We start from the raw sequence: 13,491 nt of genomic DNA, 5'->3' as shown, positions 1-13,491 counted from the left end.
CTGCAAGCAGATACTGTCATGGTCTGTAGGGACACTGGAAGCCCAGGCTGCTGTGAGAAAAGCTGGTGGAAGTGCTATGTAAAAAACCCTCCTGGTTGGTAACCCAGTTCCTGAAATGCAGTGCACTTATGGCAAACTGAGGCTATTTGTGCAGGAAGCATTTGCTGGTTGGTGCAAGCACTGCTCAATTACACGTCCATAGCACCATGGCTCTTAGAGACTCTCCAGAAACTGTCCACATCCCAGCTCCTTGTGCAAAGGAAAGCACGGACCTGCGACTTGGAAAGGGGGACAGGTAAGAAAGAGGATGTCAGTGGGTGCAGCTTTTCCCAGAGACCATGAATCTGACACAGCTCTGGCAGTTCTGTACCATCACCAGGGCAAGAGCAATGGACTGGTCAGGCCCCACTGTGGCTGGAGAGGTACTTGCATCACAATCAAAAATAGCCCCAAGGTTGACTGCATGCTTTCCCTAGAAGCACTACAGCCTTGTATTCACCACCTTAGATCATGACTCCAGAGGGATGGAATAGAGAAAAGACACAGACCAGCAGGCTTGAAGCTGAATGGGAAAGAAGAAACCTGAAAGAACAATTTTTTATGTTTGCAACTAGTGTTTTATTTTGAATAAACAGGGGCACTCACAATTATGAGCATTTTTGTGGTTAATTACTGCTATTTATGTTGGCAATTATCAAGTGTCATATACGATTATTTTATATCCTTAAACTTCATCAGGTGAATGTCTAATCTGTAGCTCCCTATGTGTTTAAGACTTATTTTTACATACACAGTTATGTTTTTATATCTGCAGTAATTCACCAGTCAAAACATGACGTGCATGATTTTGGTTCCAATCTTTCTACTTTGATTCTGCTCTCACCCCTTCCCTCCCCCCGGTAACCAGTCATACTTGACTGATCTTTTCAGATTAAAAACTAAAAAGGAAGAAATGTGTCAAATTTATTTGCAAATTCTCCTTGTTGAGCCCTGTCACTTTAGCGACAGCCCTCTCCCTGAATTCCCTCCTCATTTGGATTTGAAAAATGGATGTAACCCTTTCAAGGCTGGACACATTTTCTTTGGATCATTTTCCTGTTTGCCTTTACATACAGAGACTGATCTTCAAAGGGCTTTACTAATCACAATAAAACTTAATCTACAGTATTTCCAATCACACATAAAGATGGGTTAAATCCTGTAGTAGCAGAGATTAGCCTGGAAAATGACTTCGTATGTTCCAAAGGACAGATAAAAGCTTGCAAAAACTAGCAAAACAATTTTTTTTTTTTCACACCAAAGCTGATTTTCCTTCCATGAGCATGAAAAGACTAATTTTTATTAAGGAACACAGTGGGCAACTTGCAGCACTATAACCATATTTGGTCTTCAGTCATCCTGACTAAAACAGGTTTTGTGAGAGTTTAGTTAAAGCTGCCTGTACTAGCTCCCACCAAAACTGGTGCAAGACATGATCCTCTCCAGGATCTGCTACCTGACACAAATGCCAGTGCTGATCTTACCAAACTAATGGAACAGATGTGAAATAGGATACCAAAGATGGTTTGGGATAGCAACATGTCACTGGCATGTCTGTCACCATGGTGCCTTTGAGCCACCTATACTGATATGAATATTTTTCCCTCTTTATGATCTATTTTGCAGCATTGAACCTAATTATATGTTGGAGTGAGTGCATGTTTTTTCCCTGACCGTACTACTGGTATCCAGGCTGAAATGCTAACCTTTACATACAAAATTAAAACAGTGTTTATAACAGTACAGTGTAGTAAAGCCTTAAATTTTTTTTCAGCAGAGTGAAATTCAAAACACTTCTCTAAAATAATAATAAAAGAGATTGAAAATATAAGTGGGAGCAAACCAGATGCAGATAGGAGTGAGCAGAAGCAGTATGGAGCTTGGCACAGCATTCGCACACTCATTTGCTAGGCATATGCCTTTTTCCATGTTACTCCTGCTTACTGTAGCTGGTAAAGGGTTGCCCTTTTTCACAGAGCATTTTTCCTGGGCTAACTTTGAATTTAGCAGTGCAGGCATAAGGAGCCATTTTGTGCTTGGTGCCTGCAGAATGTGTTGTCCTGTGTGCCAGTGGATGAGTTTGTAAATGGTTTTCTTCAGTTTTCCCATGTGTTAATGCTGAGGTAGCAGCACACATGTAAAATGGACATGCATGTTATGCTGTATGTCTTTAAGTCTCTGTATGAATAGTAACTAATTAGTCAGTAAGAGCTGTGACTTCAGCAAATGGCAGAAGCTGCAGGGAATACAGCTCGAACACCAACTGCGTGTCTGAATGCACAAGGGCCCAGGGAAAGGGAAGGGAAGCAAACAAGCTGAAAGGCCAGAGCAAGCAAGCAAGAAGGCTTCAAAAATACAAATAAATTTAGCACATTAAGACTGGCAGCACCTCACGCAGGTTTAATGGTTACACTGAGAATGGACTGTCAATCTGGACTGTCAGCCTTTAGCATGGAGAGATTATAACTTAAGTGCTATCCAAGCCTTAATTACAGCAAATCAATGTTTTGACACACCATTTCAGGACAACAGAGGTCACATGGTAAAAAGAGGTTTCTACACTTCCTTTTAATTTGTACAGGCTGCTGAGACCTCTGATGCACAACTTCTGAGCGCTTTGGTTTCCCATTCTTAATTTTCCAAGAAAATACAACTTTTCCTTGGGGACTAAGGTTAATCTGGTAACTAAATCCAAGGTCCCAGGTTATGTTCCAAACTAACATACAAACTCCCAGTATTTGATCTGATCTCTCTATTCTGATTACTCTGGATGTGATTTTTATGGCTGTCTTCTTTGGGAGAAAGTCTGCAACAGTTCAGAGTGAATGAGGCAGTATGCATGAGGATAAAACTGTCTATCAAGAAGGAAAATGTGGTTGGTATGGTAGGACCTCACTTTAAGACTCCGGCTTACCATAGCTGGAGCAAGGAACTGAGGGTGTGCTTGATGCCAATAGGTCACCCAGCATCACAATGGCTTCACAGATCATGACAGGTTTGTGTTTATTTGAGGACGAGATCTGCTCTTTGCCTAATGTGTAACACAGCCATTGCAATGAAGGTTTACGCACACCCTGATGTCACAAAAACCAGTTGGGTTAGGATGACTGAATACAACAACTCAAGGGCCCAGCTACAGGCTGAGACAGAGCAGTCACTCCTGGCACAACTTTTCAGTTTTTCTTGCCCAGAAGAAAAAACAGTGCTGAAAGCACTTTCCTGTGGGGTGAAGAGAGCAATGAGATATGAACATAACCCTCCAAGTGTGTTCAACTGCCTTCCTGGGTCTTGAGGGGAAGCCCTTAGCTAAGGGAACTGGCTAGCTTGTGTCAGTGACAGATAAAGAATTTTTTAAAGACAGAGCATTAGAGAAAAAAGAAAAAACTTTACAAAGGGGAGGGAGGAATATTTACAAGTACATGAATGGAAGCTTTGTCGACAGTTTTCTGGGGAGATAAGGAGCTGAACTGGCCCATCTCTGCACGGCATGGACACACTCGTTGCCTTTGAGTCTCTCAGGAAAGAGCAAAAGGAGCTGCTGACATTTCTGCTTAAAAGGAAGAATCAATGAATCTTTGTTTCCCACTGCCTGCTTGTTTGACCTTATTGTGTTGTGGAATAGAAAAGAAATAAAAGAGAACGGGTGAGGGGAGAGCAGATTCGTGCTAATAAAATCCAAGACAAGATCACAGCCCTCTATCACTGGAGATGCCATTATTTCATTGTTGTCCTATTTGCTGCTGTTGCTCATTTCTGATTCTTGCCTTGCTGTAATAAGTCACACTCTTTCCAGCCATCATCCCTGTATTGACAGGCAAATGTCACCCAGGTTTGATTGACGTCCATTGCTCCTGAATACAGAAGTATGATTTAGGAATCAATTCTGTTTGTTTATTTAAACAGCTCTTTGTGTACCTTGTGTATCTGTAAGCAGGACAAGTTCCTTAATATTTTGTCTGCAACAATGCCACCAATATTGTACATTCACCTTTCCACTCAGTCACAGAGGTGCCCACCAGACCTTGGGGGAGGAGAAGTCTTTCATGCACCAAAAAACCAACCAAACAAAAAAACAAAAAAACAAAACAAAACAAAAAAACCCCCACAAGATTTAACAAAATGCTTTGCTGCCCCCCAGGTCCAGGCATCTGTCGATTTGCATATACCCCGGACTCTTCTTTGGCTCCTAAACAAAAGGGAACACTTTCCCTCAGTGTCAGTTTGCAAGCAGAGCAGCGGCTGGCTTTAACACCAGGAAACACTGTAGCCAGTGATGAGTATGTCAATTTTAATTCACGGGAAAAACTATTTCCTTCTCTGCCTTTGTAGTTGCAATTGGGATGAGGAGGAAGAGGGAGATCCGAAATTGCCAGAGATGTTAATCTCTTTATTATTGTGGGAGGTACATTTTCAAATAACTTCTACTTGGACAATTGGTAAAACATCCCTGCATTTAAAGCGGTATTTCCCAGAAAACATTAACATGGCACAGTGGCCTCAGGGAAGCGTTAAGCAGGAGGTGGATTGACCTTTTAATTCTCGATCGGTGACCTGAAGGGTACCAGAGGCTGCTAAGCACATCTCTTCCCTTCGGTCTGCTTCAGAAAGAGCTGTCATCGCAAGATGCAGCTATTGAGTGAGGCTCACGATTTCGCTGTTCATCCTTTTGCGGGAGGGGTGGGGGAGGGAGAAAAGAAAAAAAAATATATATTTCCCACACTGCCAGAGTAATGCCAAACTCTCTGTGAGTGGGAAGAGCAGAGCAGATGCTGGAATGTGATGCCAAAGCAGCTCCCCTTTCCCCTGCGCTTTTGGGTGCCTATAAATTGCTCCAGCGCGCTCGTCAGCCTCCTCCTCTCCTGGCAGGTGGCACCCGGGCAGGATCCCGCTCTCCCTTCGGCTCCGGCTCCGGCTCCGGCTTCGGCGCGGCGGCGCGGGCACTGGGCGGCGGGCACCGGGGCGGCCGGGAGGCGCGGCCCCGCTGAGGACTGTCGTCTCTGCGAAAAGAGAGAGAGAGGGAGGGAGAGAGAGAGCGAGGAGGCGAGCGGGGCGATCGCGAGAGGAAAGGCAAGTTCCAGGGAAAGTTGACTCGGACTGGCACAGCCTGCAAAAAAAAAAAGTCGATCGCCAGCGGGAGCATAAAAGTGCGGGCGGCCGGGGCGCGGCGGCAGCTCTCCCTCTCCCGCTCCGCTCCGCTCCCTCGCCCGCCCCGCGGCTGCAGCGGCCGCAGCGGAGCGCCGCGACCCGCGGGAGCCCCCGCAGCACCGGCGGCCCTCGGGAGGGCAGCCGAGCCCCAGCGGAGCCGAGCTCGCGCGGGCTCGGCGTTTTTTCGGCTCTGAGGAGGAACCCCACCAACCATCAAGATTTTGTCCAAAAGCAGACAAGAGGATCGCCCTGCGCTGAGCCGGCTGGTGGGCAGCAGGCGGCGGCTGATCGCGGCCGGCGCGCTGGGGGTGGTGATGGTGCTGCTGCTGGTCATCCTCATTCCCGTGCTGGTCAGCTCGGCCGGGACCTCGGCGCACTACGAGATGCTGGGCACCTGCCGCATGGTCTGCGACCCCTACGGCGGCACCAAGGCGCCCAGCACGGCGGCCACGCCCGACCGCGGGCTCATGCAGTCCCTGCCCACCTTCATCCAGGGGCCCAAGGGGGAGGCCGGCCGGCCGGGCAAAGCGGGGCCGCGTGGCCCGCCGGGGGAGCCGGGGCCGCCCGGCCCGGTGGGGCCGCCGGGTGAGAAGGGCGAGCCGGGGCGGCAGGGCCTGCCAGGCCCCCCCGGGGCGCCGGGGCTGAACGCGGCGGGGGCCATCAGCGCCGCCACCTACAGCACCGTCCCCAAGATCGCCTTCTACGCCGGCCTCAAGAGGCAGCACGAGGGTTACGAGGTGCTCAAGTTCGACGACGTGGTCACCAACCTGGGCAACCACTACGACCCCACCACCGGCAAGTTCACCTGCTCCATCCCCGGCATCTACTTCTTCACCTACCATGTGCTCATGCGGGGCGGCGACGGCACCAGCATGTGGGCCGACCTCTGCAAGAACAACCAGGTGGGCGCCGCGCCGGGAGCAGCCGGGGACAGGAGGGCAGCGGGCGCCGAGGAGCAGGGGGGTTCCCCGTGGGAGCGGGCGCTGTGCGGGGAGCGGGCGGAGCGGCGCGGGAAGGGCGGGAAGCGGACGGGGAGGGGGAGCCGGGCGGCCGCTGGGGGCGGCGCGGGTGAGTGGCGGGGGAGCGGAGCCCGAGCCCGGGCGGCGCGAAGCGGGCGAGGGGGACCGGCGGTCGCCTCTCCGCAGCTGGCGGGGAACCTGCGGGGAGCGCCGTCCCGCTCCGCCTCGGGTGCCCGAAGGCCACCGAGGGGTCGGATGTTCCGCTCAGAGCAGAGGTCGCCCAGGCTGCTGGGTGAATGCGGACTCGACGCGCTCTCCTCCCCGAGAGCCGCGCCGCAGGTGCCGCTCCCAGCCCGCTGTCCGGGCGGTTCCGCGGGCAGAGCAGCACCCGGCCCTTCCCGCTCCCGGCCCGCCCTGGCCGCCGCCCCGGCCGCGGAGCGCTGCCCGCCGCTCTGCCGGGACGGGAGCGGGGGGCGGGAGTACCAGCAGCGCAGCCCCCGCAGGGGCGTGAAGAGCCCGGCGCTCCCTCGGGGAGGGGAAAGACCCCGGCAAGAGAGGGGAGCCAGGGGCGGTGGGTGAGCTCAGAAGAGGGTGGTGCTGCGTGGGGAAAGGGTGAGGTGGGTGGGAGGAACGCCGCCACGGCACGGGACGGGGCTCCCACGCAGCGGAGCGCCGCTTTGACACGCTCAGCGCCCGGCAGGGAGCGAGGTTTCCCCCTGTCAGGAGAGCTGATAACAGAGTGAGCTCGGCGGCCGCAGACCGGAGCCCTTGGCGGGCCAGCGCAGGGGAAGGCGCCGGCTGACGGCCTGGCCCATGCCGGGAGGTACACCGGGCGTTCGGAGAGCCCGGGCAAGACCCGAGTCTGTCGGCATCCGCTGGGCAGGATGGAGACATCGGAAGTAATTAAAGGTCTTGCGATGCTACCGTCTGAAAAACAGAGGAATCATCCCTTTTAATCAGGATAAACGTTGCCACTGCGCTGGGAGAGGCTGTACCTGTAACATTGCCCCAGGGGAGCCGTCCTTCGCAATTCTGGGGCTCTTCCGTGCGTAGTTAACAGACACGGGTAGGCTGGCCCTAATTCCTACAGCTTAGCGGCACCGCCATCCCTCAGGCTTTGGGTGCCCAGGGACAGTGCGAGGTGTCCGCGCGGCGGGAGGGCGAGGGACGCGCGGCGCACCGGCCGCTCAACAGGTCCCTCCTCGGCGCCCGAGCCGTCCCGGCGCGCAGGGGCTGCAGGGCGGGCCGGCGGCTCGGGCAGCCCGGAGCCAGCGCTGCCGCTCCCCCTGGGCTGTTCGCCCTCCGGCGGGCTAGGCTGGGGGATGGACCGGCTCCACGCCGTGTCCGAAGGACTGAACACCGGGCCCCGTGTCCCCGCCGTGCCGGGAGGCCGCGAAGAAACTCGTTCGTTTGCGCGTCTCCTCCCCCGCCGAGCACGGCCGGCTCACGGCCCTTTGTGCTCAGCGCACACCGGAGCGGCGGCGGCCGGTAAATTAATCTGATATGCCACTTAACCTTTTGTTTATGGCTCCTCAGAAGGACTGTGAGAACAGAATGATGAGGACATCAGCGGCAATTAATTAAATTAGAAAATGTCTACCATAAATACTGTCTCAGCAGACAAACCAGGACTAGTAAAACAAAGTACATCCTAATATATTCACTTTGATATCTTCCTACAAAAGCAATATTGCACACTGTAAGAATGCAATTGTACTTGCAATTAAAGAACTGATCTATTTTTACCCTTATTTATAATGTTGTAGGGTGTTTATTTTCACAAACCGTGAAAAATAAATACATAGCAGTAGTTTTAAAGAAGTATCCAATTACAAATATTCAATTGAACCTGAAGTCTAACCATTTCCAAATATAGCTACTTCCAGTACCAGACATGAGACAAATTAAACTCGTAGTTTTTCAAAGAAGAAAAAATCCCAAAACAACCAAACAGGGGTTCCATGTGTATATTTGTATATACTATACAAGATATTTAGGTAAATACTTGCATATAAATGGTTTAAAATTGACCCACAGTTATAATTCTTCAATGACATTATGATTTATACTTGAAACGCTAAACGATGATGTGACAGGCTTTATGTATATTTGTAAGGAAGCTCAGAAATTTTGAAAGTAAGTAGTTAAATGGAGTGACAAAGGTAACATTATAAATCCAGTGCTCTTTAACAATGAAAAAACCCAAAACACTGAAAAGTGTATGATTTACAGAAAAAAACCCCAGTCCTAAGCAATACATATGTGGAACCTCAAGGTCCCCAGTGTTACCACATTGTCTGCTGTAATGGTTATCAAGCTTGAACAGGGAAGTGCTGAGATCACTCAGCTTAGGTATGTGTGTGCAGGCTGAGACCGCAGCTTCATGAAAGAACTTACATGGAACTTGTGACATGTATTGTCTCACAATGCTTTCGTTTTGAGATACATTTACCCTCTTGCAGCAGTACACTCACTGAGAATTCATTTGAGACTGTTCTCCTAGCCTTTAAAAAGAAATTGCACTGGCTAACCAAGCAAGAAGGTAAACCCATTAAGAATAGCACACAGGATCTTTGCTGCTACACACAGGGCAGTAAGATCTGCATTTTGGTTTCTAGACTTTCAATACCCAGAAACTCTTTTTTTTTTTCCAGCCAGTATGTACTATGTAAAATCTTGAAAATGAAATATCCATTGCCGTTGTAGCCAGTGTCCACATGCTGACTCCTTTAGGATAGTCACTGATGTAATTTGAATTCCCCCTTACCATCCACAGAAACACAACCTTTTATACAAATCCACAAAGTAGCATTTCATTAGGAAGTAAATTAGAATTTGAAAAGTCTTTTAAGCATTTTTGCTCACCATTATGCAAGATATTAGTTCTCTGTGAAAGTTTTTCTACCTTCTCTGCAGCCTTTTCACTCCTCCCCATTTGCCCTTTCCATTTCCACTGCCAGCAACCATCTCAGTCTGTTAGTTTCTCTGGAAGGTCTTCCCAGGGTTAATGGTCCAGAGCCTTCAACTCTGCCCTGCCAGCCATTATTCCAAAGAAAACATCCAGTATTTAGAATAATTGTTGTTTAAAAAACTAGCAAAACAGATCACCCCTGTAAACAATACCAGGCAAGTCAGAACCAAGAAGTCCTGAAATAGTTGGGGTTTATCATCATGCCATGTATCAGTTTAAATTTGCAGCCTGTCACAGCTTCACAAGCCTTTGCAGCCTTTCTCACTGTTCTTACAGGATGCATAAAGAATTTCCACCTACTGTGATTTTTAAGCTGCATAATGCCATAAGATCCTGCATAGTAAAAGAACCCCCTCCTTTTTAACATTTCAATATTAATGTGAAATCACATCACATGAAAATTTAATTTGGAAATTTATCATGTAAACTTTGAAAGGAATCCATGGAAAATTGTGACTTATAGCCTATTTTTCAGTTCAGAACAGAAAAAATCCCACATATAGTACACCAAGTCATGCATTATTACTTAGTTCAGATTTGCAATACCACTAAATCATTTACTGCTCTGTAACTACGCCAGAACAAAGACAAGCAACAAGCAGATGACGTGTTACACTGAAATAAATCACATACAACCATGTTTAAATATTTTACCAAACAGAGTCAAATTATATATAAATGATTTGGAGACTTACAATGGCACAGCCTGTTCATTTCTGGAAACCAACATACATCTTGAAATTATAGATTACTTCCAGTTTGCAAGAAATGTCAAATTTAATCAGTCATGGAATACCAAGGGAGAAATGGGAAAAAAGTATGTTTAAGGGAAAGTTGCAAGTGAAAAGCCCTCAATGATTTGTAAATTCCAAAAACCTCCTAAAGCAAATAGCGACTTGCCTGTGATTTTTCAAAGGTGCATCTCTTAAAACACAGGGAGATTAAATGTTTGCTTACTGAAATGTGGTAATAGCCCTTTTTCCCAAACCCAGACTACGATGCTTACCTGCTTGTGTGCATGTGTGTGTGTGGGTGTACTTCTTGTATTCTTTTTTGCAGCATGATTCTATTACTTGGTATGACAATAAACTGCCCCTGGAAAAAGTCCATCTTGGGAGCTCCCTGTGGGCCTCCCTGTGCATCCTCACCATTGTCAATCATTTGTCCCACTGATACAAGTTACAATGTAAAATTGGTGCACGACCAGATCCAGTTCTCCCAACTCCAGCTTTTCTTACACATATATTTAAAAAGGCTCCAGACATCTACGGAAGACCAGGCAGTTGTGAATTCATCAGATGACTGAGAAGGGAGCATATTACTGCTTTAGTTTCAGAAGTACTGTAGGAGAAAATAAGCAATAATCACAGAAATAAACTACAATATATGTTGCCAGATGTTTAAAGTGGCAACTCATGCATGTTGAATAAAATGTTGAGGATATGCTTTAATTTCAACAGGCAGGAAAAATTCCCTGAGTTTTCTTAACCAGTCATTCTGTATTTTATGTAGGTTCGAGCTAGTGCGATTGCTCAGGATGCTGATCAGAACTACGACTATGCCAGTAACAGTGTGGTTCTTCACTTGGAGCCAGGAGATGAAGTTTACATTAAATTAGATGGAGGAAAAGCACATGGAGGAAACAACAACAAATACAGCACATTTTCTGGATTTATTATTTATGCTGACTGATAATGAGTAAAAAGACCCACCAAACCAGTCAAGAAATGAAGCCTGCTCTTCTAAGTGATGGATTTGCGTGGCAAAAGTCAATGAAACAAGCACCCCAGCAGAGAGTGACCACTGAACACCTCAACAGCAGGGGAAAAAAGTCGAATGCTACCTGATTCACATCTGTACAACACAGAGAAACCTTATGTTAAAAAGCCACAAACCAAGTTAAACAGATGTGCGATCCACTTCCGCCAAAGCAAACACTTCCTCATTGTTAGTGTCCATGTGAATGAAGTTCTACATAGATCAAATTTTTACAGGGAAAAAAAGGCCCACCTAAGGACGCTGAGTTATTTCTTCAGTGTATATGATACTTTGATGTGTTATGGTCTTGCTGCTTTATCCATACTTCAGCTTTGGTTCTTGTGACTTACCTGCTAACAATGATGCTTGGAGTCCACTCATAGTGTGGTGAGGAATGATTTTACAATAAAAGGAAGAGGTAATCAAAATATACTTTCTCTCTGCAAAGAAATTGTTTGCCTTGTACTTTTCTTACCCTTCCACTTAAAACTAGACACTAATCAGCTTCAAGCTTCAAGCCTTAACTCGATGCTCCTGCTTTGTAGGTTTACATTAGACTTTAACATAAAATCAATCCAGTGAAGTTATTTAAATTTTGTCTTTCCCTTAGCTGTCCTGTAAAAGAAAAAGAAGGATAGCAGAAACACTATTTTCCCCTGAAAAATCCAACAGTTGACAAACTATTCTACTGGATCATATCCTTGATTCCACCAAAGCAAATGGCAAAACTCCCACTGCTATTAGTGGAAAAGGGATTTGGCTTTTAATTTGTATACATGTAAATATATATTTAGACAATTATTACAGGCCCATTCTTGATGGTTAGTTGTGTAAATATTTAGGAAGCCTGGCAACCACACCATCAGACTAAGGCAGAGTGTTTTCTTTGCAGCAATTAGTCTTCATTAGTCTTTTCACACTTAGTCTGTACCTGGGTACTATTTTTAATAAAGTAGTTATGGATTAATATACTGCAGATGTTCCACTAGAATTTCATAGGAATATAATGGGTCAAAACCTTAACTGTCTTAGGTGTCTTGTCTCACTGAATTTAGTGGGATTTTTCCAACAAAGGAAGAGGGGGAGATCTGACACATGAGAAAATGCTGTCACACAGACCTTTTCCATGGAAGCTAGTTACCAGCTTGTGGTAAGGCATGCCTATGAGATGGACACAGAGAAGCACATTACCAAAAAATGATAACACATATGCAAAGAAAGAAGCAGATATTTACATGCAAAAAAAAGAGCCTGTATTAAAACCTATTTTTCTCATTCATATAGATATAGATATATAAAGTCTCAAAGAAGCTTAATCCATATAGAGGATTAATAGCTTGGAGAACTAAATGAAACACGGATACATAGTTATAAAAATGCTTTAAAATCAGTCATAGCAGTAATGTCCACAGAATATTTTTATTCAGAAAATGGATTTATTATTTGTTTTGGTTTTGGGAGGCTATTTCTCTCAGGTTAAAACTTGCAGATTTCACTCAACCTAAATTTTAGCAAGATTATTAAATTTCTTTAGCACAGTTTGTTATGTTATCTAACATTTTGGCAAAATCAAGGTAACATTTCTATAAATCATTAAAGAGTAATAGAGGCTACCCCTAGCACTGCTATTTCATATACTCTGTCACAAGCAACCTTGTCTAATGTAATAAGGGTAAAAACTTAGATTTATCTGTACTAAAATTGCCAAAGTGTCTGCCACTGACAAAAACGCTCTCCAGTGCTGGCTACTCGGCAGAAGTCTGATAAAGATTTTACACATCTCCCTAAAAATCTCGCTTGAATGAGGGAACCTTTTCTTAAACAGAACGTGTTACTCCTTCTGCTTTGAGCCATCCAGTTCAAAACAAATGCCGAGTGAGTCCAGGCTGACTGAGAGGATCGCCAGGCAAACTCATCCAGGGTTTACAAGGGGACATGGTGCTGCCAGCTGCTTGTGTATTATCTCAGCAGAACGGTTAATGCTTTTACCTTATGACAAAGTGCCAGCCTGTATCTGTACACTGTAGTGGTTACTCCTGTTTAATTTCTAGGAGGCATTATTTTACTAACAGATGTGTAACTGACTTGTCTGTTCGCTCCGCTGTGCTGGCCAGTGCGCTCCCACAGCAGTGTAGCTAGAGATTCATTACATAGTGTCCAACAGCCCTGCACTGAGCTAGAGGTCATTTACAACCAGCAATTGCATTTACTAAGGTGTTTATTGGTAAAGCTCAATACTACAAGACATACAGGGTCACATTTTGAAGAAGCTTTTGAAATCGGGCTACCACTGCTATTGGATAAGACCATTTTTTGGATAAATCACCTGCCCTGGTTAAAGTTAGACAAGAGTGAAGAACATTATGTGAAAACCACATATAAGGCAAACATTTCTTCCTTTTTCATCATATCTTGATATACTGATTTGTAAAGACTTATATCACAACCTTTGTTATAACTGTTACAACTCATTAAAACTGTATTATGTAATATATTTTGAGTGCTGGTGTTGCATCCTTACAAAAAGAAGCTAGTATGTTTCAGGTTTTACATGATTGCTGTGAGACTCCAAGTTCATGTTAAAAACTTAATGCAATTAGAAAAAGACATCTGTAATAA

The 13,491-nt window shown here is 46.1% G+C and overlaps 1 protein-coding gene and 1 long non-coding RNA gene across 2 annotated transcripts; one reads left to right on the top strand and one right to left on the bottom strand.

Annotated features, from left to right (window-relative positions):
• Nucleotides 1–3,903: 3,903 nt before the first annotated feature.
• LOC120409657 lies at nt 3,904–6,202 on the bottom strand. Its single transcript, XR_005601397.1, has 2 exons — nt 6,024–6,202; nt 3,904–5,036 (listed from the first exon to the last, which is right to left on the bottom strand). It is a non-coding gene; the product is annotated as an uncharacterized LOC120409657 (long non-coding RNA).
• Nucleotides 4,987–13,366, top strand: C1QL3 (complement C1q like 3). The gene is made up of 2 exons (XM_039548475.1): nt 4,987–6,086; nt 10,627–13,366. Exons 1-2 carry the CDS (start codon nt 5,499–5,501, stop codon nt 10,804–10,806), a joined length of 768 nt encoding a protein of 255 aa, XP_039404409.1. The 5' UTR covers nt 4,987–5,498; the 3' UTR covers nt 10,807–13,366.
• The last annotated feature ends 125 nt before the right edge of the window (nt 13,367–13,491 follow it).

The sequence above is a fragment of the Corvus cornix genome, chromosome 2 (genome assembly GCF_000738735.6).
Source record: "Corvus cornix cornix isolate S_Up_H32 chromosome 2, ASM73873v5, whole genome shotgun sequence".
NCBI classification, from domain to species: Eukaryota; Metazoa; Chordata; class Aves; order Passeriformes; family Corvidae; genus Corvus; species Corvus cornix.
Note: the sequence above shows the minus strand (reverse complement) of the source record. Positions and strands in the feature narration are given on the sequence as shown.

Coding starts and splice junctions, on each gene's coding strand:
- C1QL3 (XM_039548475.1), top strand. CDS start 5,499: ATGGTGCTGCTGCTGGTCATCCTCATTCCCGTGCTGGTCAGCTCGGCC. Junction 6,087..10,626: donor ACCTCTGCAAGAACAACCAG/GTGGGCGCCGCG, acceptor TATTTTATGTAG/GTTCGAGCTAGTGCGATTGC.